A 23898-nucleotide genomic window follows, 5' to 3' on the forward strand; every position below is an offset into this window, starting at 1 on the left:
GCACTTGGTGGAGGGACCTTCAAAAATTGGGAACAGAACTTAGCGAAGGCCACCTGGATGGTCAATACCCGAGGGTCCATCAATCGAGCTGGTCCTGCCCAGTCTGAATCCTTGCATACAGTGGATGGAGATAGGGTCCCTGTGGTACACATGAGAGGTATGTTAGGAAAGACTGTTTGGATTAATCCCACCTCGGGCAAGGGCAAACCCATCCGTGGGGTTGTCTTTGCACAAGGACCTGGTTACACTTGGTGGGTGATGCAAAAGGATGGGGACACCCACTGTGTACCACAAGGAGACCTTATTTTAAGTGAGAACTGTGTGTAGGATTTCATTATATATATATATGTGTGTGTGTGTAGTTTAAGGAAGGTATTGATTTGGGATGATGTAGATGGTAATAGAATAAGGGGTGGATAATGTCCTGGGTTGAAGTATATTCTATCACCATCTTCAAGAACTGTTGAAACCAGGTGAGGCAGTGCTCCCTGCCTCCTCCACTCTGGCTTATCTTCTGTTAATGGGCCATCAGCACCTTTGCTACACAGCTCACAGATAACCCCCTCCTGGACTACCTCCTGTTAATGGGCCCATCAGGCCTTATCACATGACTCACCATCCCATTGTGGGATGCTCCGCCCAGAGGGAGAAACCAAGCATTCCAGCCTGGATATAAGCTGAGACTCTGAACACCAGAGGGGCGCTTACCCACTGGATTCCCAGAGGACCCGAGCTACCAGACCTTTCTACAGGATCACTGCTTCAGGAAGACCACCTCATCTGGACTGCTTCCATCACTACGCTCAGGTTGTATTCTGACTCTGTCAGTGGTCTTTTGTATTATTGCATTTTTTTTTTTTACTTTCTTTCCTTTTTTTCTTTTTTTTTCCTATTAAATTGTATCTCTGACTTGGAGCCTCTCATTTGTTTTGCCTTGAAACTACTACAAGGTCCCTTCCAACCCAAAGCATTCCATGATTCTGTGTGGAAAAGTCGTCTTTTGAGGTTTACCTCTTTACCAAGCACTTAGATCAGATTAGGTCTGTCTCCCATTCACACCCTTCCTTTGCATGTGAGCCCTCCTCTTTCCTCTAACCCTTATTGCTGCGTGGGCTGGTCTCTGGGTCCCATGAGGCGAAGGAGCTGTCCCCAAAAACGGCAGCACAGGTAGCACCGGTCCTGGCGCGGGGCAGCACTGCCTGCCTGTGGCAGTGCCTGGGCTGTGGCCAGTGGGAGCAGGGCCAGCCAAAGGCAGGTGAGGGACCAGCCCACACTGCAGTGGCACAGAGGGCCAAGAGCCTCCTTGGCAATGAGGAAGAACTGTGAAAAAAAAGAAAGCTGACAGCACTGGCTGTGATTTTCCCAACGTTTAATTTGGCTCCGTGTCCGCAGGCAGCCACTGGCACCACATCTCTGGTTATGGTCATTGTAGGGTTCAGTGCAGGCCATGTCTGAATAACGACCTGGCTTTTGTTACCTGCTTCCAGAGAAAGACAGAGGCTTGCTTCTGAAATGCGACTGCACTTTCTGAAAACGGAAGTTTCTGATTTAGAAGACCTCTGAGCATAATTCAGATGGGTTTTTGGACCTGATACAGCGTGCATAAAGGAGGACACTGCGCTAATTAATGTCTCAGCAGAGCTGTCCAATATAACCACCTCCCCCTCCAATCTCACTCTCATTCCACTATATTTTAATGATAAGATTGACCTACTTAATTTTGAAGGCAGCTGGCTTTCAGAGTCAAGCAACACTTGAAGAAATGATGTCATGCTTAGTGCTGGTTTCATTACCAGCATCAGCGTCACACAGCATCCCAGGATGACATTAACCCCCCACATGCCTTGAAGGTCACCGAGCAGGCACCCAGGACCAGACTGCTCCAGAAGCTGGTCCCAGGCCATGGCTCCATCAACAGCTGCTCCCAAATACCTGCAGCAGCACAGGGAAACATCTGATTTATAGGCGATGTCACTCCAAGGAAAGCAAAGCAGTGGAAGAGCTTCCCTGGCACCGGTGTGGGGTCCTTACCAATAGATATGATAAACTAAATATGATAAACTAAGGGGATGTACCCCAACACGATACAGTGACAGAGCCAAGTGTATGACTGCAATGATTTCATTCTCACATGCCACACTCAGCATCAGACTGTGCCGTGCAGGCAGGAATGATGAACTGCACTGGATGTCTCTGCAGGAAGTGCACCCTGTGTCATAGTTTTCTCTCCGGAGAACAGCTCCACTGTTTTGGACATTTTGGCATTATTAAAAGAGCTTAAACCTTAAAGCTACTGCATTGCATGACTTGCAGGGAAGGGTGGTAAGTGATCTCATGAAAATTACTGAATTATTAATGACTTTTAACAAATCTTGGAAAAATGGGGAAATCCTTGAGGATTAAGAAAAAACAAAACAACTGAACAACTCCCAAACCAAAAGATAATCTCTCTCCCCTTCCAAGAAAAAACTCCCTAGGCCCCCAAGGCAAAACTCAAGTGTGCCACTACTTAAAGACATGTGATGAGTGTAAGTACAGCTTAGTCTGAAATCTGCCAGGCGCACCAAGAGCTGACATTAAAGGGCATCATAAGAAGGACCCACCCAACGTGGTTTCATAGAGAAGAGTTTTCTGTAAATATTATTCTTTAATTAATTACAAGTCCATATAGGTGAAGGTAGCTGTTGACATCATAAATTTTTCTCTAAGGCCTTGTTCTTGGCCCCACATGTTATACAAGCATCAGTGGAACACATTAAATGCTTGATATTAAGTAATTGTAAATAAGGATTTGTCCTAGAGAATCCCAGAGTCTGCAGTTATTTAACATCTTTATCAAGAATGTTAATTAAGTTATATAACAATTACAAAGAAAATCTGCAGATTAAAACCAAGCTTTCTGGAAAAGTTACTGTACAAAACATAATTATTAAGGTCTCTTCTAGAGCAGTTCTGTGAAATACACCACAATGTTTCAGAACGTGTTCATCATGTGCTGTCTGGCCTTAAACCCAGTTGAGTTTCCAGAAACAAGAGATGAGTCCTCAAAAGCATTTGCAGAACAATTGAAAAATGTGCCTAAGAGGGTAAAAGTGAGTATCAACAGGGTAGTGAGGGAGTTGAGGACAAAAAGAGGTAGGTGAGAGCAGAGCAAGGTTATCATTCTATCTTACATAAACCAGACTGTTACAGAATGCTGCAGCTGGTTCCTGGTCATCTCTCTGGACTTAAAAAGGGAAAAATGCACCAATCAATATACAACATTTCAGCAAAGAACAATGCACAACAGGAAAAAGAGAGAAAAACCTGTTTTGAGTGGGGCTAGCAAGCCTCTTTAGCTCATACAGCAAGTTATGTATGGAGTTAATAATGACTACAAATATGCAGGAAGAAATTTTTGATACCATAAAGCTATTTCAGTTACCAGGACTCAGCAGTATGGGATACAGAGGCTGAAAAGGAAACAAGTTCCAATGAGAAAACACAGCATTTTCAGTACAATGAATCACTGCAACAAGTACTGAGTGACTGGCTGGTCTCTTTTTATCACTTCTGATTCCTTCAAAACTAGATCTCTTTCTGAGTGTGTACTTGCTCAAGTACAGTTGATAACAGCAAGGACCAGTTTGCTGGGGCAGTGCTCAGCGCTTCTCCAGGGCCTGTTGCACACACTACATAATGCCTTCATCCAAGCTGCTTGGTGCAACTGATTTGCTGGAGGAGAGGGATGTCATCCAGAAGAATCGGGGGAATCCATGGATGGAGAGCAGTCTAGGTCCTAGGGATAACAGCACTGGACACAAGCTGGCCACGTGCACTGGCAGCCCAGAAAGCACCAGTATCCGGAGCTGCATCTCCAGCAGTGTGGACAGCAGGTGAGGGAGGTGACTCTGCCTCTCTGCTGAATTCCTTGGCCTCAGGGCAGCTCTCTCAGCCCCATTACAGCAGGATGCAGGTGCTCTGAGACAGATCTCTCTCCTCACAAGCAGTGGACTGGCAGTAGTGCCACCACCTCGTACCAGCTTGAGCCAATCCAGCAAACAATCTGCTGTAATGCTGATGGACAGGGATGGATTGTTGGAGAATGCTTTTTCCCTCGTGCCGTGTTATGTGGAGGAGTATGTTACTGAATAACCAGAAAAATACCCATGTCTAGAGAGCTGGTTTCGTTAGTAACTCATAAATGACAGGAAACTGGACTCTAGACTGAAAACAACTATGAAAAATCTTTAATTCCTGGGTTTATTGTACTGAGTGGGAACATGGTGAACATTTGCTCCAAGTACAGCACTGTGGAGTTCTGAAGAGAAGCTGCGAAGACAAACGAACAGCACCAGTGCATGCAGGACAACCCTGCAGGCAGGCTGGGGTGTGTTGTGTGAGGAGGGATGGCACCAAGAACACCACACACCAAACAGACAAGAAACCACATTCTCGCACCACATTCTGCACAGCACTGTTTCCATGTTTAGTTTGTGTGCATTCTGTGCAAGAAAGGATTTCCCCCTTGAAGAGACCTAAACATTCTGCTAGTCAGTCCCTTAGGAGAAGAAGTGTAAAAAAAGAACCCTGATCTCACACATCAGAGGAAGATGACAAAACAGACACTTGCTGTACTGGAAGCCACTAAACAAGCAACTAGTATGACCAAACTGAGACTGCAACCAGAGCGGGGATCACACTGGGTACACTGTCAGTGCCACTGTCCAAAGGAACTGCACCATCAGCAGCAGCAGACTCTGCACCACAGCCTCGGTTTGTATTCCTCACAACTGACCAGATGCAGAAGTTTCAGTATCAAAGCCACCCGCAGAATTGAGTCACAGTCCCAAAGACATTCAGTTGCTTGTATTAGCGCTGTGGGTTATGAGCCTGACAGAAGTGGGGCTTGTAACTGAAAAGCCTTAGAATTAATTACTCCTTCTCATCTTCTAGGGATTTGCTTCGGCCTCGCTTGCGGCTGGTTTTTGGAACTTCAGCTCTCTGTGCAGCCTGGGGTGCCCTCTCCTCACTGCTGGCACTCTCCTTGTTCACTCGTGGTGGACGACCTCTCTTACTTCTTGTTTTTTCAACGCCAGCAGAGGGGAGCTTCTTGGCAGCCAGGGTGCCAGCTCTCTTCTTCCTGCCCCTGGTCAAAGGACGTTTCTTCCGTTGCTTCCTCTGCTCTTCCTTCTGGCGGATCTTCATCAGCTTCTCAAAGCTTTTGGTGGTCGTTGTATTCACATCAAACCAGTCCTGCAGGTTTAGAAGGCAACAGGTTGGTACAGATGGTGGTGGAAATGCCAAACAAAGCCCACCAGGGCTTACGATAGAGCTGTATTTATAGCCGGGACAAGGCTTCCCTGAAATGTGAGATCTGGAAAGGCAACTGCCTAACAATGCTCTGTGCTTTGACGTGTCTCCTCAGGTGTCACTCTGTCTCAGAGGATTCAGATTTGATTTGACATTTGCCTAGTTGAAGGCACAGGAAATGCTGCAGAGCTGAACAGAGCAGCAGCAGCTCGGGACAAGGAAAGTGACATGACACAACACTTGCTCCCCAGACCAACACGTAAGACCAGCTAAGTTTAAGGACCCTGTACCCAACAGTGAGCAAGGAGAAAGTAAAACATGGCACACATCCAGCATTTACTTCTTCAGACACTCTCCCCACCCCCAACAGCCTGGGGTTTGAGGTTCCACTCTGCCTGCCTTACCTCAGAGTGCACAGAGTTGATGTGATACTTGACCCCACTCTCTGAAATGAACTCCTTCTCACACAGGAGACACTTGTATTTACCAGCCACAAAGTCTCCCTGGTGACAAAACAAACAAAAAGATTTCATCAAGAGTTGCTGGACCAGGAGGCTGATAAACCTATATATTTCATTTGAATCTTGCTCAGATAGAACCCAGCAATAAAAACTAGAAACTCTCATCCATACCAGACAGCTTTAGCTACAGGAGCACTGACACGAGCGAGCAGTTGTGCCCCCAAGGCACAGGACTGCTCTCTGAGATGCCATAAGGTCTCCAGCAGTGCACCTGGAAAAACTGCTCTCGTAGCTGTGAATCTACAGGTAGAACTGCTGTGTCATCAGAAGGAATGCCATTGGGGCACTTCCTCAAGGTCTCAAGTATTGTTTGCAATGGCAACCTCCTTAGCACACAGGGGAGCACCTAAACTGGGGGCTGGAATGAGATGATCTTTTAAGATCCCCTCCAACCCAAACCATTGTGTGAATCCATGATCTGTGAGGATCTCGGATTAGCAGGACAAGAGCTTGAACTAAGGGTTATCAGAGGGACAGGACAGTGGGGCTGTTAAGAGGAAGACTACCAACCAAGGTACACGTGCCAAGGTGAGACTTGAGTCCTGAGACACTGCCATACACAGATTCACAACCCTGAAACGGTAAAGAAGAACAAACAAACATGTGAACAACATGCTAGCAAGAAATCACTTCTTCCTGGACAAGAAAGCATTGTCTGGAGGGCAAGCCCAAAAGTGCAAAAGAGAGGTAGAAGCCAGAAAGCTTCTGGTAAAAAGACCATTAGAAGAGTTAAGTTTTCATTAAGCTTAGCATTTATATTTCCAGTTTCTGAGCACACCTGGACATAATAAAGAGACTTCTGCGACAGTTACACTCATGCTCTATCAACTGCCTGACAGAACTGATAGTTTGCTTTCTGCCTGAAGTGCAAGAGAGGAAAAATTCAAAAATTCAAAATTTAAAATGCTCTTTAAAGGGCAGCTTTAGAGGCCTGTCCCATGGGGAGCTTCAGGCATCAGTCCTGGGGTACCACACTGTGCTCAGCCCTCAGCCCAGGCTGCAGAACAGAAGCAGGAGCAAGATCTGCTGCTGGGTTACTGGTTGGTGACACAGGACAGCTGCTCTCTGGAGAGACAGCTCCACATACAACATGGTGCTGCAATTCTGATACTTGAAAATTATGCCAGCCTGAATACTGGGGAGGGCATTTGGGCATGAGGGAGGCATAATCTGTCCACCAAACCCAGAGGGCAGCTCCACTGACCCTTGGCTCTCTGACAGCATGCATCACATGGAGATATCTACCACCACCTCCACCAGCGGGGCCGTTGGTGATTGTGAGTGCTGTAAGGCATCGTAAGAAACTAAGATTTCCAGTGCCTGAAGGGGTCCAAGAGAGCCGGAGAGGGACTTTGGACAAGGACCTGGAATGACAGGACAAGGGGGAATGGGTTCCCACTGCCAGAGGGCAGGACTAGATGGGATACTGGGAAGGAACTCTTCTGTGTCAGAGTGGTGAGGCCCTGGCAGAGGTTGCCCAAAGAAACTGTGGCTGCCCCATGCCTGGAAATGCTCGAGGCCAGGTTGAAAAGGGCTTAAAAAGCTTGTCTTAAAAAGCACAATGAAGAAAACTTAAGTGCTGTGCCAGAAAAAGTCTCATTACTCTTGTATTTCCACCTCTACCCCTTCTTTCTGTGATTAGATTTAGATAGAAAGGCAGGGGCCTGATATTTTTCCACTATTCAAACCTCCAAATGGACCAACTGCCCACCTGGATGGGAAAACTGTACCAGCTTGACACCAAGTTACTGGCTCTCAAGTGTTCACACATTCCCAAAAGGATCATCCCATAGGCATTTTGATGCAAAGGACTAAAAGAGCAACCCCAGACATCCCCAAGACTAAAAAGGGTCGTGATTACACTGAACAACCATATTGAGATGGAGCAGGATTTGTCTCCCACAGAGAGACCAACTACAGTTTCAAGGTTGTGGGAAGCTGTTGGCTCATCCAGACCCAGAATCTGTCCTCTCTGGGGCTTCAGAAACAGTTAAGGATTACCTGATTTGGGCAGTGGACTCTTCGGTACATCTTTATCTCTGTTTTCCATTTGCACAGCACATCTTGACTAAATGTGGGCAGTCCAGGACGAGTGTATTTCAGCTGAGACAAAGATGGAATTGAGAGCTGGAATAATGCTGGCAATGCAGAATTTCCTCTTCTAGGCTGAGACAGAAGTGCAATCTCTTCTACTCTAACAGGCAAACTCCCAATAATCAATGTTTTCCTGTCACCAACTCTCTAGAAACACAACTGAATCTGGAAAACCCCCACAATATCAGAACCTGAAACTTCCCATTGCCTTGACGACAGCAATTCCTCTAAATGCACCTACCCCACTGAAATCATAAAGCATCCTCTTCCCTTGGGTTTCACTCACAGCCTAAAAGACTCTGGTGGAAACTCTAAAGTCCAAAACACTGTGAAATACCACAGCATGTATGAGAGACTGGAAGGATTGCTGGGGCCTCACAGCACGGCAGGAGTGATCTTGAGCCTATCACCTGTGAGCAATCGTCAGAACTGGACACGTTCCCTGTGCCCACCGAGAACTCCAGCAACAGGACTTCGCAGTCATTACAGCTCGCCTGAACAAAACACTCCCACCACAGCAACTGCTGCTGTAGAAGTACAGTAATCTGAGATGAGAGAGAGCAGAACCCAATCCCCCCTGTGCCCTAAGCACGGGGTAGGAGCCAGTACAAGACTCAGCAGACGTGGAGGGATGAACTTGAACCCTATAAAACGTTTTTAAGGCCTTGTACCTTCCGGTCATCTGGAATCAAGTCCTGCAGAACTTTTCTTTTGGGCCATTCTTTGGCCAGCTCTTCTCCTGCCAGCTCATGGAGATAATAGATTGCCACCTTTGCAGATCTCCTCTGAACTCTGCCTGTGTTGTTTTGCTCCCATTCCATTTCTTTCAGGTTCTCTGTTCTTCTCTCCTCATGGAGGAAAGTGACCTGCAATGAAGGCCCAAAAAAGTGAGCCTCTTTCACTACTTCCTATTTCAGTTACACTGAATACTGGGAATAAATGTTTTGCCAAATCCCTCATGAATAGGCTGCAGCAGCTATGGTTTACTGTCACAGACACAGGACAGAAATGCATCCCACTAGTCAGACAGACCCCTGGATCTGCTCACAGGGATCACAGCAGTGAGGCTCAGGCAGAGAGCTAGTCAGTTGGAGCAATTCATGCAGATGCTAGTCTTGAAGGGTATTCCATCATTCACTGCAAAACCCTCATGGACAACAAGACTGCCCGTTCTGCTCCAGTGGTGAGTCTTCTAAGAGCAAAGGAAAGCATCTCACGAGTTACATGAGCATTACTCTTTCAGGGAGCAAAAGTCAGCTCAAAACTGCTGCCATGATGATTTACTGTTAAAAAACTTCATCCTAGTCACAGACAAGCAACAGCTGCTGCTAGAAGGAAACCATCAAGGACAAAAAAATCCAGGAGCAGAAAAATGCAAACATTTGTGATCTGTAAGTCCCCAACAAAGTAGCAGACAAAAGCCTGCACATGTGTCAAGTCTGAGTGGCTGAAGTCTCATCACAGTGCCCCGATACGCACTGCAGGGTGCACTCACCGGCCCGTGCTTGGATCGGAGGTGGTAGACAAGTCCTGCCTTTGATCTGTATGCTTTTCCACAGTGATGGCACTTCATAGCCATCTTCTCCAGCTCAGAAGCAGCCTTCCCACATTTTTTAATGTGATACAGGTATCCCATTATGCTGGTAAAGCTGCCTGTGCAGCCCTGTCAACAGAGAAGAAAAATACATGGAAGAAAACTGTTCTTCAAGGGATTACACAACCACTGTGAACAGGACCCACAGTTTGCTAACCAAAGTACTACCACTTATCCTGACAGAGCAGAGACAGGTAGGTAGAAAACTTCAATGTTGGTCTTTTCAGACAGACAAAATCTGCAACAAAGAATTGGCTCTGAAATGACTATTAAAGGTCTCTTTTAACCCAAACTGTTCTATGATTCTATGCTACTCTGTCTTCAAAGCATAGCTTGGATCTTGGAACATATCTTGCTCTGGCCAGCACCAGAGCACACTCAACAGCACTCCCGTTTTATGTTTCTGCATTCACTGCTGTGTAATTCACCCTTTGCACAATGCAGCTTACCTCCCTTGTACACTTTAGTTTTCCCATGCGCTTCAAAACCTTCCGAAGGCGCTCTCGCTCAAGCTGCTCGTCCAGTTCTTCCCCCTCCTTCACAACCGGCTAAAGCACAGCAGAAAGATGAATGAACAACACAGGATGCTCAGCACTGACAGTTCTTCTCACAGGGAATTCCCTACTCAACGCACTGGGGCAGGAAAGCTTCTAAAATAATTAAATTTCTGCAACTGATGATTTTACAGGCATGTATTTACTATAATGATCACTTTCTAATGATCTGTGCTGGTTATGGCTGAAGTGACAATTGGTGTGGGAGTGTGTTTTGGATCTGTGCTGAGAACTGGGCTGACAGCAGAGAGATGGTTTTGCTCTTGCTGAGCAGCCCTTGCACAGTGCTAAGGGCTTTTCTCATACTGCCGACAAGTGGTCTGGGGGTGCACAAGCAGCTGGGAGGGGACCTATCTGGGACAGCTGACGCCAAATGATCATCACAAGGATATTCCAGACCATATGGCATCATGCTCAGCACATAAAGCTGGAGGAAGAAGGAGGAAGGGGGCAGACATTCAGAGAGATGGCGTTTGTTGTCCCAAGCCACTGCCATGTGTGATGGAGCCCTGTGGTCCTGGAGACGTCTGGACCTTCCTGCCTAAGTGGCGAATTAATTCCTTGTTTGCTTTGCTTGGGTGCTTTATCTATTGAACTGTCTTTATCTCAACCCATGAGTTTTCTCACTCTGATTATCTCCCCTATCCTGCGGGTGGGGGAGAGAGTGAAGGGCTGTGTGGGGCTTGGCTGCTGGCTGGGGTTAAACCAAAGAGGAATTACCTTTAAAAGGAGTAAACTGACAGAAAATGATGCATCTTAAACATTTACTGGTCCTACTGTTTCCACTTAACCTGACTAAAGTGAAGCAGACTGCTTGTAACAGTTACTCACCTGTGCTAAACTACAGCTCAAGTTCCTTATTCTCTCTCTGATGTCGTTTACTTTTTCCTGGTTTACCTAATATTACACTTAGACTGAGTAAAATAATACACAGACCTAATCCTCAGGGCCAGAACATGATCCCTGATCTGTGTAATTTACTAACATACCTGTAGGTTCAGAAATTGCAGTACTGGGAATTGTGCAAAAAAAATCAGAGTGAATTATCTCAGCATTACACAAACTTCCAAGTGACCTTTTCAAAAGCTCTAACTCCTCACAACTACAACAGGAGACATTGCCTTCTTTAAAGTAAGAGTAAAGAGGAAAAGCAGATTGTAGTAGAAGTACTAATCTAGTGTTAGGTTAGTACTTTTACAGTGAAAAGAGATGGGAACTAATTGCTGCTTCTGCTGTTTTACCTCAAATCTAGTCTGCTCTGCATGTAGAAAAACCTCCTCCTTTCTAGCAAAGGACTGAAAATTGCAGCCTAATCTTTTTCCTTCTGATTGGGAATTCCTTTTATGTGTGACTTATTACCAGCCTAAACAGAAATTCATCCCTCTTTCTATGATGTTGCATGCCTACCATCTCTGGTAACATTCCACTGTTTTTCAGACGTCAAGTCACACTGGAAAAATAAGAGTTAGACTAGATTTGAACAGCTACGACGCTTGAAAAAAACCACTCTGTCTTCTGTTTCTGGGTGTACCAGGAAAGGACCGAAGCCTGTTCTGCCTGTAGGAGTTTTAGATGCACAGCAGTTGTGTCACCTGATTGTTATGGTCTGCCATGACGTGGTATTTCATCCCTGCTAAAGACTTCAGCTGCTTCCCGCAGTGATGACACGTGAACATTTCCTAGAAATAAACAAGGACATGGTGCATTTAACTGTAAATTAACCAAAGCTGTGGAAAAGTCTTTGGGGCAAAGGAGCAGGAGAGCAGAACAATTTATTTGGGCCTGGTTTAACTGTCTTCTAAGAACAGATCTTATGGAGACTAAAACTTAGTGGAACGATGAAATAACTACACCCTTGCTCACTACCCCAGACCTCCAGCAAAAGGCTGGGCAAGAAGCACCAAGCACTATTCTGATAGATGTACAAAGGACTCTTGCTCAGGGACATGCTGATGAGATGAAACTGGTTTCAAACACAACACAAAACAGGCAGGCATTTCTATCAGTAAGCTGAAGAGGAGTAAAGAAACCATAGCTCAGCTCTTGTGTTCTTACCTTTCTGCAATTTACCATATGTTTCTTCAGCCCTTCTACAGTCTTCCTCACCACAGCCCGGCACGTTGGACAGGTAACTCGGCCTTTGTCCTGAATCTCTAAAGACCATTGCTCTTCTATACTACCTGTCAAAACACAGTGTTTAGAACACCAGTGCTAACACAAGATCTTTTTCTCCTTCGGTGTGCACAGTGAACTCTAAAAAGAAACAGGTCACAAGCCACCAAACTTGTGTCCAGCTGTTTTTCAATACGTGTAGCTTATTTACAGCTGTGGGTATGCAATGTCACACAGCACACATCACTGCTTTTCAAAGAGCATTTAACAAACACTCTTTAACCTACCATTTCCTTCCAAGGAGTGTTCTACTTTTCCTTCTTTAATTTCTGTTGCACAGTTACTTTAGCGTGCTGAGTAAACTTTTCTTCTGGGAAAAGTGTTTTCATAGTTGTCTTGGGTGATGTAACCAAAAAAATGTTCATTCTATTCCATCTCTTGAAAGCTGCTGGGGAGATGGTTTTTTTCTTCATCTCTTTTAACTCCAGGGAGGAGGGGGTGGGTGCCTTCTGATCCTGGGCCAGCTGTTCACATGGGGTGGGGCATTGCTCCTTATCTCTTCCCCCAGCCATCCTCCCTCCAGGGGGACATCTGCTGTTACTGGGCCCTTAAGGCTCACGAACGACAGGACACATTACATCATCCCATTGGGAGATGCTGCACCCAGTGGGGGAATCCAGTCCATTCCTACCTAAATAAAACCTGAGCTGTAGGAAGAGCAGATATCCAGTGTTCCCACTGGATTCCCAGGGGAATACCGGACCCATCTCGCCATTACTGGACCCTTTTCTACAGGACCATCTCTACTCCAACAGAACCACATCTGCCACTCCAGGAGGGCTGACTTTGGACTGCTTCCAACACCCTGGCCAACAGGGTGTCAGGTTGTATTTCTGACTCTGTCAGGGTTTCTAGGATTTCTGACTCTGTCAGGATTTCTAGGATTTTTGTTTGTTTGTTTGTTTCTGTTTTTTTTTTTTTTTTGTACTACTACATTTGTATTCTTAATACTCCTAGTAAAGAACTGTTATCTCTATTCCCAAATCTTTGCCTGAAAGCCTCTAATTGCAAATTTATAATTGGAAAGGGGGGTGGGGTGGTTTACATTCTCTATTCCAAGGGAAACTCCATCTTTCCCTGACAGATACCTGTTCTCCCAGACCAAGACAAAAGTAAAAGCAGTCACAGACCACCAGGTTGGGTTACTTAACAGCCAGGGAAAAGCACCCTGCGTGGCATGATTTCCAGTTTCTGGCCTCTTTGTGAAATCCCGAGCAGAAGTTTGGCACAAGGGCAGAACCAGGATTTTTGGATGGGAGTGGGACAAGGGGAGGGTACAATAAACTAACCATAAACTGGGGAGGAGCTTGAGGAGGGGCTTACAAAACAGAGGCCAGTGGGAGAACACACCGGGAGGGTACAGCTTGAACAGTCCAACGGTTCTTCGAGCAACACAGAACTTTCCAGAACTAGGGGACAGGATTAACATAGACTGACAACCAAACAGGTGGGGTAACTGGCAGGGGGCTGGCTCAGTGGGGGATTGGCATGGAACATTCTGGAATGAGGGGCAGGGTTTGGGGAGTAACTGCCAACCAGGAGAGGGAGGAGATAACTTTGGGTGGAACCATCCATTCGAGGGGAGATCATGGGCCAACCATTCAAAGAACTGCACCTACTTTAGCAGGCTTTTTCTTCGGTTCAAAAAGTGATTCCCCCTTCACTATTACATTATGCAACGGCAAGAGCACGTGGAACTACACTCAGGCAGTGTGCAGTCCTTTCAGCCCTGCCCTGCAGTACTGACAGTGCCAGGACAGCAGCCAGCTCTTCTTTGTCAACAGTAAAGTGAACTGCTGAATGGAAACACCAGAAACACAGCTGCTGCTCAGATTCAAATCCTAGAATCACATTTATCTTTGATCTGCTTCATCAACAATGTTTAGCTACTGCCTCTTCTTACCTGTGTCATAGGTTTCTGGCTCTTTCTGAACACGGTGGTCTTTCTTCCTGGAGTTTTGTTTTGTTCCACTTTGCTGTTTTCTCCCTGTTACAACACAAACAAGACAAGCCAGAAGACTCAGTTGTGCTAGTTTTGTTACAGTAAAAAGCAGATTTATTTTTTTTTGCTAGAAGGCTGCTATCTAGTCTGCTGTCTCAAAGTTATTCAGAAATGTTCAGTATTTTATTTTCTTTTAAAGCAATGTCAGATTATGTTTCCTGTTCCCTTTCAAAAGCTATTTATAGTGGCAGGCATTAGTCCCACCCAAATATTTATAAGTTCTATGGTTGTTCATACACAAAGCTCAGGCGATGGGAAGTCTTCACACTGAAACATCATCTGTGCACAGTCTGGCTGAGTCCATCTGATGACAACCAAAACAGAGTCTCATTTCTCTACTCATTCCAGTCTTCTTTAGACTAAAAAACTCTTATTGTTTCAGTATGGGTTATGCTGTTTGCTCTCATCTCCCTGTCCTCTCCAGATGTCCCACACATTTCCTGAATGGCAGTGCCTACTCCTGCAAACAGCACTCCACGGTGACCCTGCCTTAGAGCAACAGAATTACTTCATGTGTCTAATTACTTCACAAAGTCTACATTCCTGCCCAAAGCTCAGTCTAACATCTGCCTTCCTAAAAACAACGATGACACTGCTGGTCCGGAGTCAGCTTTTGATCTGTTATAGATCCTGAATCCTCTTCTGAAGCATTGGCTCCTGGGAGGCTGTTCTTTGTTTTTCAGCTGTGACAGTACTTCTTCCCAAACTATATACTCTTTAATTTTACACTGTTCTCTGTCCTATTTTTAAACTGTTTCTCTATTGTCAAGACCATTTTAACTTTTAGCCAGTTCTCCAATACACTTGCTGTCACTTTCAGCTTTGTGCTGTCTACATCCTTCCAAGTCCTTGGTGACAAAAACAATACTCAGAACTGAATATAGGGACAGACGGTGAACCACCTTTCTATAGTCCTATTTCATCAAGCTGGTGACCTCACTGTAGAAGGCTATCAGGTCAATTTAAGATGATTTGCCCTGCATGAATCCATGCTGACTGCTCAAAATTCCCATCTTGTCCTTCATGTGTTTGGAAATGCTTTCCAGGATGATTCTCTCCATCAGCTTCCCAGGGACTGACGTGAGGTTGACTGGCCTGTAGTTCCCCAGATCTTCCTTCTTCCTGTCTATGAAGATACGAGTGACATTTTCTCTCTTCCAGCCTCCAGGAACCTCTGCCAGTCGCCATGACCTTTCAAAGATAATCAAGAGTGGCCTCACAATGACATCAGCCAGCTCTCTGCACTCATGGCAACCTGTCAGGCCCCATGGGACTTAGAATCCTAAATGGTTTAGGTTGGAGAAGCCCTCTAGGACCATCAAGTCCAACAGTTCCCCCAGCGCCACCAAGACCACCACTGACCCATGTCCCCAAGTGCCACATCCACATGCCTTTCAAATCCCTCCAGGGATGGGGATGCCACCACTGCTGTGGGCAGCTGTGCCAAGGCTGGACAGTCCTTTTGGGGCAAAAAATTGCTCCCAGTATCACGTCTAAACCTGGTGCAACTTGAGGCCATTTCCCCCCGTCCTGTCACTTGCTCTGTGGAAGCAGAGCCTGACTCCACCATCCTGGCAGGGAGCTGTGCAGAGCCACAGGGTCCACCCTAAGCCTCCTTTTCTCCAGGCTCAGCCCCTTTCCCAGCTCCTCAGCCTCTCCTGGGGCTCCGTTCCCTGCCCTGGACACGCTCCAGCCCCTGCAGGTCTCTGTTGTCAGGAGGGGCCCAGAGCTGCCCCCAGCCCTGGAGGTGCCCCAGCAGTGGCAGCACAGGGGACGGGCACTGCCCTGGCCCTGCTGCCACCCCAGAGCTGGCACAGCCCAGGGGCCACTGGCTGGCCTCTTGCCCACCTGGGCACAGCTGGGCTTGTGTCGAGCCGCTCTTGACCAACACTCACAGGGCTTTTTCCAGCCCCTCTGCCCCAGCCTGGGGTGCTTCACGGGGTTATAGTGACCCAGGGGCAGGACCTGGCACTTGGCCTTGGTGACCCTCACACTGCTGGCCTTGGCCCATCATTCCAGCCTGTCCTGTTTCCTCTGCAGAGCCTTCCTGCTCTCTAGCAGATCCTCGCCCCATCTCACCCGGTGTCACCTGTGAACTTACTGAAGGTGCACCCAATCCCCTCATCCAGATCATCAATAAAGACATTAAACTGGACTGGCCAAATACTGGGCCCTGGGGAAGACAACTGGTGACTGGCCCCAGATGGATGTCACTCCATTCCCCATGGCTCTCTGGGCCCAGCCATCCAGCCAATTTTTCACCCAGCAAAGACAGTGCACCTGTCCAAGCCATGAGCATCCAGTTTCTCCAGAAGAATGATGTGGGAAATGGTGTCAAAAGGCTTTACTAAAGTCCAGGTAAATAACATCCACAGCCTTTCCTTCATCTGTTAAGTGCATCACCTTGTCATAGAAGGACATCAGGTTAGTCAAGCAGTACCTACCATTCCTAAACTCATTCTGCCTGGGCCTGATCACCATGTTGTCCTGTAGATGCCACATGACAATACCCAAGATAATCTGCTTCATGACCTTCCCTGGCACTAAGGCCAGAGCAACATGTCTGTAGTTTCCTGGATTCCCCTTCTGACTCTTCCTGCAGATGCGTGTCACACAGGCTAACCTCCAGTCCCCTCAGACCTTCCCACTTAACCAAGACTACTGCCAAATAATTTGGTAAATCCAGTTTGTTTAAGTGCTCTGAGCTTGACCTCTTTCACTGAGCGTAGAGCTTCCTTGTTCCAGACTCTCCCTCCGTCTGGTCTCAGGCTCCTGGGATTCCCAAAGGATTCCTTTAACTGATAAAGATCTAGTCACAGAAAACACCGAGTACCTTTTCTGTGTCATTTGTCACCAGCTGCCCTGCTCTGATGAGCACTCACACCTTCCCTGGTCTCCCTTTGCTGTTCATGTACTTGTAGAACCCTTTCTTGTTGCTGTTCACATCCCTTGCCAGATTCAACTCCAGGCTGGATTTGGTTTTCCTGACCTCATCCTTGCAAGACTGGACAGCAAATGTACACTTCTGTGTCACCTGCTCCTACTTTCACCACTTGTACACCTTCCTTTGCACTTGACCACCAACTGACAAACCTTTTGAAGGAAACACCTATGATGCCATGCATTTTTCCCCTCGGTCTTTGTGACAAAGAAGAAGTGTTTGGGTTTGATTTCTTCTTAACAAACCCATATTGCTGTTATCAGCTACTCAATCGCCAGATGTTTACCAAGTACTGTGTCTGATTATTTAGTCTATAATCTTTTGGGAAACTGAAATGATGCAGACTGGCCCATACTTCCCATAATTCCCTTCCTCCCTCCTTTTGTTGGACTCCTAAGACAGACTGAAATTAGATCACCTCCCACTGATTAAGCAGACACTAGTCAATGGTCTCCTAGAACAAAAGGCTCAGAATCAGAAATAGAGTTTGAAGACTCCAGAAGATGTCATTTGGGCAGAGAAGTCTGAGGTACCTGGAGACTTGTAATTAGGAATTACAAGTTATTTGTATTACCCGAAATCTTCCGCTTCTTCCTGGGAGAGTCTTTGACATCTTTGCCTTCCCTTTGCTCAGATTTCCTCTTGCCTTTCAAGAGTACTTCTCCTGGTAAGTAAGAACAGATATGCTTCAGTCTTGATATTCAGTGTGGATAACAGCTTTGAGTCTACTGCCGCCTCATCTTATCCTTGTATTCAATACTTAGTCAAAAAACCAAAAGTAGCTCTTGTGAGGCACCTGGACACCAGTGAACCAGACACAGCCTTCTCTCTCAGCAACAGTTAGGCACCCCATGGCCCACAATACTCTGATACAGCAGGTATGGAAGAAATAGTGCCACAGTATGGCCTGGAAAAATAATCCTCAGGAAAAGAGACAGAAAGTGCTAGGCTATGTCATAAAAACCTCACCTGCACTCACACAAAAAGGAGCATACAGAAACCCAAATAATATCATGCCTGCCCTGAACATTTCCAAGCCTATCAAAGTCTTGTCTCCATGAATACGGATGAGCACAGAAGCACAATGGTAGGCAGGGAACACCAACTGTAGACTTTAAGAAACAGACAGCTTCCTCCTGGGTCTGTCCCAGGAGACCCACAAGGATAGGTCAGTGGCAACCCCTCTCTGAATCACCCTTTGGAAGTGGGAAGGGGGAAACAGTGAGCAGGGAGAGTGTGGTGTTACTGCCTAGGGTTATGCAGCACGTGGGATCCCAGTGGGGAACAGCTCAGCATGACACAAGACTAGGAACTTTTGGAGTGGTATCAAAGGGAGGGAAAGGGAGAGAATTACCCAGTTTGGGGTTGATCAAGTGTGGGAAAATAGAGGTGTGAAACGACAGCAAAGAACACTTGCTTGCAAATAGGTGGCTGGTCAGTATTCAAATCTTGTCATGTCTGACACCCAGCAGGGTCTGTGAGTATGAGCCTCTCTGAAAGGAGGCCTTCACCGCCCAGTGGCATTGGCACAGGGGCCAGTACATCCACGGACCAGCAACTGAGGAGACTGGGATCCAAAGGCCAGGGACTGAGTGGATTGAGGATTTAAGGATGGAGGCTGATGGTGCTGTTGGTGTGAATGCTGATCTGCGTGGCTCCTGTGTGTTTATGTTGTATGCCTGTGTTCCTACAGGAATACTCAGTCTTGCTACTGACTGGACCTGGGGCTGTGGAGCTACAGCAGTCTCACTTCTATCAAGCTACTGAATTTGCCTCTCCCCACAAGAGAATTCAATGTGGATCCTGACTTAGAGGTAAGAAGAAAGTGCATTAAAGAAGATTGAAGTTTTGACTCTCTGCCACACAAGAAGTTTGGAAAACAGCTCCTAGGCCAGGAAATCTGAATGTTCCTACAACAACCTAAGACCCACACCATTCCAAATCAGAAAATTGTAACTGACAAATGTGAGAAAATAAAGACATCCTTAAAAAATAATGATCTACCAACCACAAAAGCTGTGTCTAATCCCAAATACTGCTGAATGGTCCCCTTTGCCACATCTTTAGTGTTGATGGTTCTATTTTTAAAGCTCTTGAAGCCTATTTCTGATATGACTGGTGTAACTCTTATGCTTATCTCTTCTACAGATAGTACTGAGTTCAGCCACAGAATGATTATTTTAATAGACAAGTCACTCAAAAGGAACTGTGGAATATCAGAGAACTGTACCCGCGTTTGTGCGGTAGCAGAAGTTCATTTCTTTCTATACATGAGCAGCACTAGCAAGCTTGTAATTTTTGGCTGAATTGCAGCATGTCTTTCAGGAGCAAACGAGTCTCTCACCAAAGAACCAGAGTGAAAATCAGTTTTGCCTTGGACCAAGAGTGATAAATACCTTTTTTTTCTGAAGACTTGTTAACACTGTTCTTCATTCCTCTCATTTCTAGCCAGTAAGCAGGCCTGCGGATGGTCCGCTTGCTCCTGGGCTCTGCACTCCCGTTCACTGGGCCCTCTGGTGGGGCAGAGGAAATGTTGGTGTCCGTGTCATCACAGTTACTGTTCGCTCCTGGAGCAGCAGCTTCCGCCTCCTCGACTTGCTTAGACCTGGAAAACATCAAGTTGAATTCCTGTGTATGTGGATACACATCACAATAAATCAATCACAATAGACTTGACAGATGACATCCTTCTCATCTCCCCAAGTATTCTAAAAATTTATCTCACAGTTCACTGAATCTCCTGACTTTTGGGAACTGTAAAGTGCCAGCAAGATAAAACATCCTCAGTGTTGTTTTTCAGTATATCTTTTTAATAATGACATTAGTAAGCTCTCGAGAGGAACCGAAAAAAATATTCATCCTATCTCAAACTTTCAACTTCAGAAGCAGGCGCAAGCGAATCTTAATTTAAAAATATGCATTTATCATTGGAATATAAGAATATTTCTGCAGCCCACCACTACAAAAGAGACATTTTCCATCCCACAAATGGCAAGATCTCCTTCAGTCTCTATTCCCAGAGTCAGGGCTGGCACTACACAATTAAAGATTTCATGCCAGTAAGAATTTTAACTAGTGAGGCTTTCAGCAGTGAAGACAACCTTCCAGTACATCCTACAAACCACACTACATTAAGACTACTTCAGACTAATCAGCAGCACTCCATTTTTTTTCCTAGAGATCAGAGGGAACTTTGCTTCACTGTCCCAAAGTATTTCTCTCAGGCCTTGAAATGCCTGGACATCTACATTCCTGTACGTGACAGCAAACTGAATGAGGTGTCAAAGACACACAGAATATCTATTCTCTGGGCAAATACCATCCATGTAAAGAGGGAACAGAAACATTTTACAATGCATCCCATTGCTACTACAATTACCAACTGAAATGACTAGATCACTCGAGTGATTACTGATGGCCTTTCTATTAATTCTATTAATACTCTGAGCTGTGGAGCTCACCTTTTTTTCCAGGAATTAATAAGGGGGGACACTGGTGGCATCAGGTCAGATCATTACATATGCTTCAGGAGGTACTGCAGAAGCATGGGGAGAGGATTTCCCGAACAAAAGTCTTTAAGTTGCACTCACACCCAAAATACAAATGCACAAATACCCGAAATGATTTCAGAGCACCATTTGGTCTTGGACTTAAAATATTTATCTTCACTATATTAAAATCCTTTTAAAAAAAAAAAAAAATAAAAGATACACACTGAAGCGTCAGAAACACTTTTCCTACAAACCAAAAAGTGAAGTCAGCTGAGACTCTCAACGCACTAATTAAAATTGCTGCAACTCTTAAAATTCAGAGTATTTATAAAGACCAGATATAGTTTCCCACTAGGATTCTCTCAGCTTTCTTCTTGCCCTCAATCAAACCAAACAAAAAAACATTCACATACTTTTTATTTCCCAAGGGTTTCTTGAGCTTCTGCTGTCTGTGATGTCCAGTCCCGGTGTCCTAACAAGGCAGAACAATTCACATTAGCAGCACCATTTCCTTTCTTTTAGCATGTTTCACTATGCAGCCAAGCACTATCACCTGCACTCTGAGGATGTGTACACACCACCCTTTGAATAACAAACCACTGTTCTCTGCAACTGGAAATGCTTAACCTTTCCAACTCCAGCTGAATTAGAACTGAAATCAAAGCAGGGATGAGTCCCTCCACAGTCCCCATATGAAAGCCAATCTTCCCTTGCAGCGGGATGGGATGGAGCGTTCTTTGTCTCCACTATATTCACCCATATACATGCTTTCTGCCTATACTTCACCACCTGATGATAAGTATTTTAGACACTCATTTGCTAGTTTTTGCACAGTACTCATTTTTCCTCAGTGAAGTAATTCTTGCATTTACCCCGCCAAGAATGTTGTCTCTAGTCTCCTTCATGCCCTCATTCTATAACTCACTTTATCACACCCCATCAGCTGCCCAGATGTTCACTTTATCCGCATCACAAAACCCTTTTCCTTATTTAACAAAGATTTTTTTGTCACTTATCACTTGCTATGCTCCTCTTAAGACATGCAATTTAACACATCTTTGAAAAAGTACATTTACAAGTCAGCGTGAACAACTCATTTGCTGTACTTTGCTCCTAGTGGGTGGACAATGACAGACCACCACCTTCTTCCAAATACTGATCATGACTGAATGACATTCTTCGTTAGGAAACTCATGACAAAAACAGCAGTTATACAGACTAGAAAATAAAAATCACTGCCCAGTGGAAGTATATATAATACCAAAACTGTAACCTAGGGAACAAAGGTAGCATTTTGCCAGGTACAGGAACTGGCTAAGAAACTGGAAAGAAAAGAAGCCACAAAAAACCCCAACAACAATCAACTAAGGTAAAGAAAAAACAAAAAAATCCGATGAAACAAAACAAACAAACAAACACACCCAAGAAAAGAAAACAGAAGAAAGAAAGAAATGATGGCTAAATTACATGTCTTCTTTATAGAAAGATGTGATGCACACTATCTATGGTGAGAGACACCCCAGCTATCAGCTAAGAAGTTCAGTAGCAGGCACTGATACCAATACATGAATGATTAAACCGTGCCTGTGGAGTGCCAGGCTCTCCTTGGGCCTCCAGCCCGAGTCTTCTCCTGGAAATGTTAGGGAAGCAGCAGGAGAAAATTCACAACTGCTTCACAATGACTTCACAGTCAAATCTCGTCTCCTTTGGAAGTAAAGTCAGTTGAATGCTTGTGTTTGCATTATTTACACACAAACAGTAGTGTCAACAGTGTTGTCTGGGAAATCTCCACATCAGAAATGTGCAGAAGCCTCACTGAGCAGCAGCCAGAAAAAATCAGAGCATTGAGATTACACTGATAAAAATGAATAAACAGGCAAGCAGAGTCTGCTGGAATTCACTGGCTTAATCTCTGATTAGAAGAAATGAAATGACTGACAAACATGGCACGTGTTTCAAGATTCATGGAGTTTTTATAGCTAAAAAAATTGCTCAGAGTGAAGATTAGTATGAAGAACTTTGGTGGCAGTTAAGGATCTGCAACAAAAAGGGAGAGTGAAAATTATCTGTCAGGCTTTCTGAGAAGTTAGTAACAGCAATTATGAAGGAAACATCTATAGAAACCGGTGTTTAAGTTCTGTGTCTTTTTTCATTTATACCGTTTACTTCCTACTTAAAAGAACGGAGACCTAATGCACGCAGGAACGCCCAACGGCTGGACATAAGGAAAACAAAAAAGCCACTTTCCTTGCACAGCTGAGGAAAAGTGAAACAGCGGCCCAGAGCCCGAGAAGATGGAGAGGGGTGGATTCTGTGAGCTGGAACACGGCTGCTGCTGGGGACGGGCCGCCCTGCAGCACCCAGCCCGGCAAGCCGTAAGCACAGCGCGGAAAGCCCCGAGGGGACGAGGCTGGTGCGGAAACCGAAGGTGATGAAGGTGTCACAGCAGGGCCGCCGGGCATCCTGCGGGCCCCGACTGTCCCCGCGAGGGCTCAGGATCCTTCGGGGATCTCCCTGCTCCGGCCGCACGTTCCCGCTCCTACCCGCACACTCCATCAACTACGTCCTCCTGCAACCAAGGCCCGTCGGACAAAGCGCACCACGGGCGCCAACAGCGCCCGGCTCCGCGCTCCGGCCCGAACAGAGCCGGGCCCGGCCCGAGGCCCCGGGGGACGGCCCGGCCCCGGGCCGCAGAGGAGCCGCTCCCGCCGCTGCTCCCCGGGAGCGCGTCCCGCTCGCCGCCCGCTCAGGGCCGCTCACCGCGCCGGGCCGGGCCGCACAGCCGCGCCGGCGGCCCCGGGGGAAGGCGGCTGGCTCCCGCGATCCCAGCGTCGGAGCCCATCTCGCGGTGACCCGCGGACCGGCCAGGCTCCCCGGCGGCACCGGCGAAAAGACTGGCGGACACTCACCGCGGAGCCGCCGCCGCCGTCCCGCATGGTGCCGGTGCCGGTGCCGCCGCCACGTCAGCGCCGCGCCCGCCCGCGCGGTCCCGCCCGCCGCTTCCGCCCGGCCCCGCCGCGCTGTGCGGGCTGTCCCGGGGCCGCGCCCGGCCCCGCCGCGCTGTGCGGGCTGTCCCGGGGCCGCGCCCGGCCCCGCCGCGCTGTGCGGGCTGTCCCGGGGCCGCGCCGGGCCGTGCAGCGCCAGGAGGCCGCGCGGGCCCGCGGTGCTTCCCGGGCGGCAGCCGGGCCGCCACCGGCTCCGAGCGCGTCACGTCGGCGCCGCGGGCGCCTCCCGCCC

The 23898-nt window shown here is 46.8% G+C and overlaps 1 protein-coding gene across 1 annotated transcript; it reads right to left on the reverse strand.

Moving 5' to 3' along the window:
• Positions 1-4207: 4207 nt before the first annotated feature.
• On the reverse strand, positions 4208-23640 carry ZNF512 (zinc finger protein 512). Its single transcript, XM_066180270.1, has 14 exons — positions 23571-23640; positions 21075-21133; positions 19567-19775; positions 17745-17834; positions 14131-14214; positions 12111-12235; positions 11648-11734; positions 9951-10049; positions 9403-9570; positions 8579-8773; positions 7815-7916; positions 6324-6386; positions 5697-5795; positions 4208-5235 (listed from the first exon to the last, which is right to left on the reverse strand). Exons 1-14 carry the CDS (start codon positions 23595-23597, stop codon positions 4915-4917), a joined length of 1728 nt encoding a protein of 575 aa, XP_066036367.1. The 5' UTR covers positions 23598-23640; the 3' UTR covers positions 4208-4914.
• Between the last annotated feature and the right edge of the window lie 258 nt (positions 23641-23898).

This window comes from Chamaea fasciata, unplaced genomic scaffold (genome assembly GCF_029207755.1).
Source record: "Chamaea fasciata isolate MVZ Bird 193981 ecotype frontalis unplaced genomic scaffold, bChaFas1.0.hap1 SCAF_3, whole genome shotgun sequence".
NCBI classification, from domain to species: domain Eukaryota; kingdom Metazoa; phylum Chordata; class Aves; order Passeriformes; family Sylviidae; genus Chamaea; species Chamaea fasciata.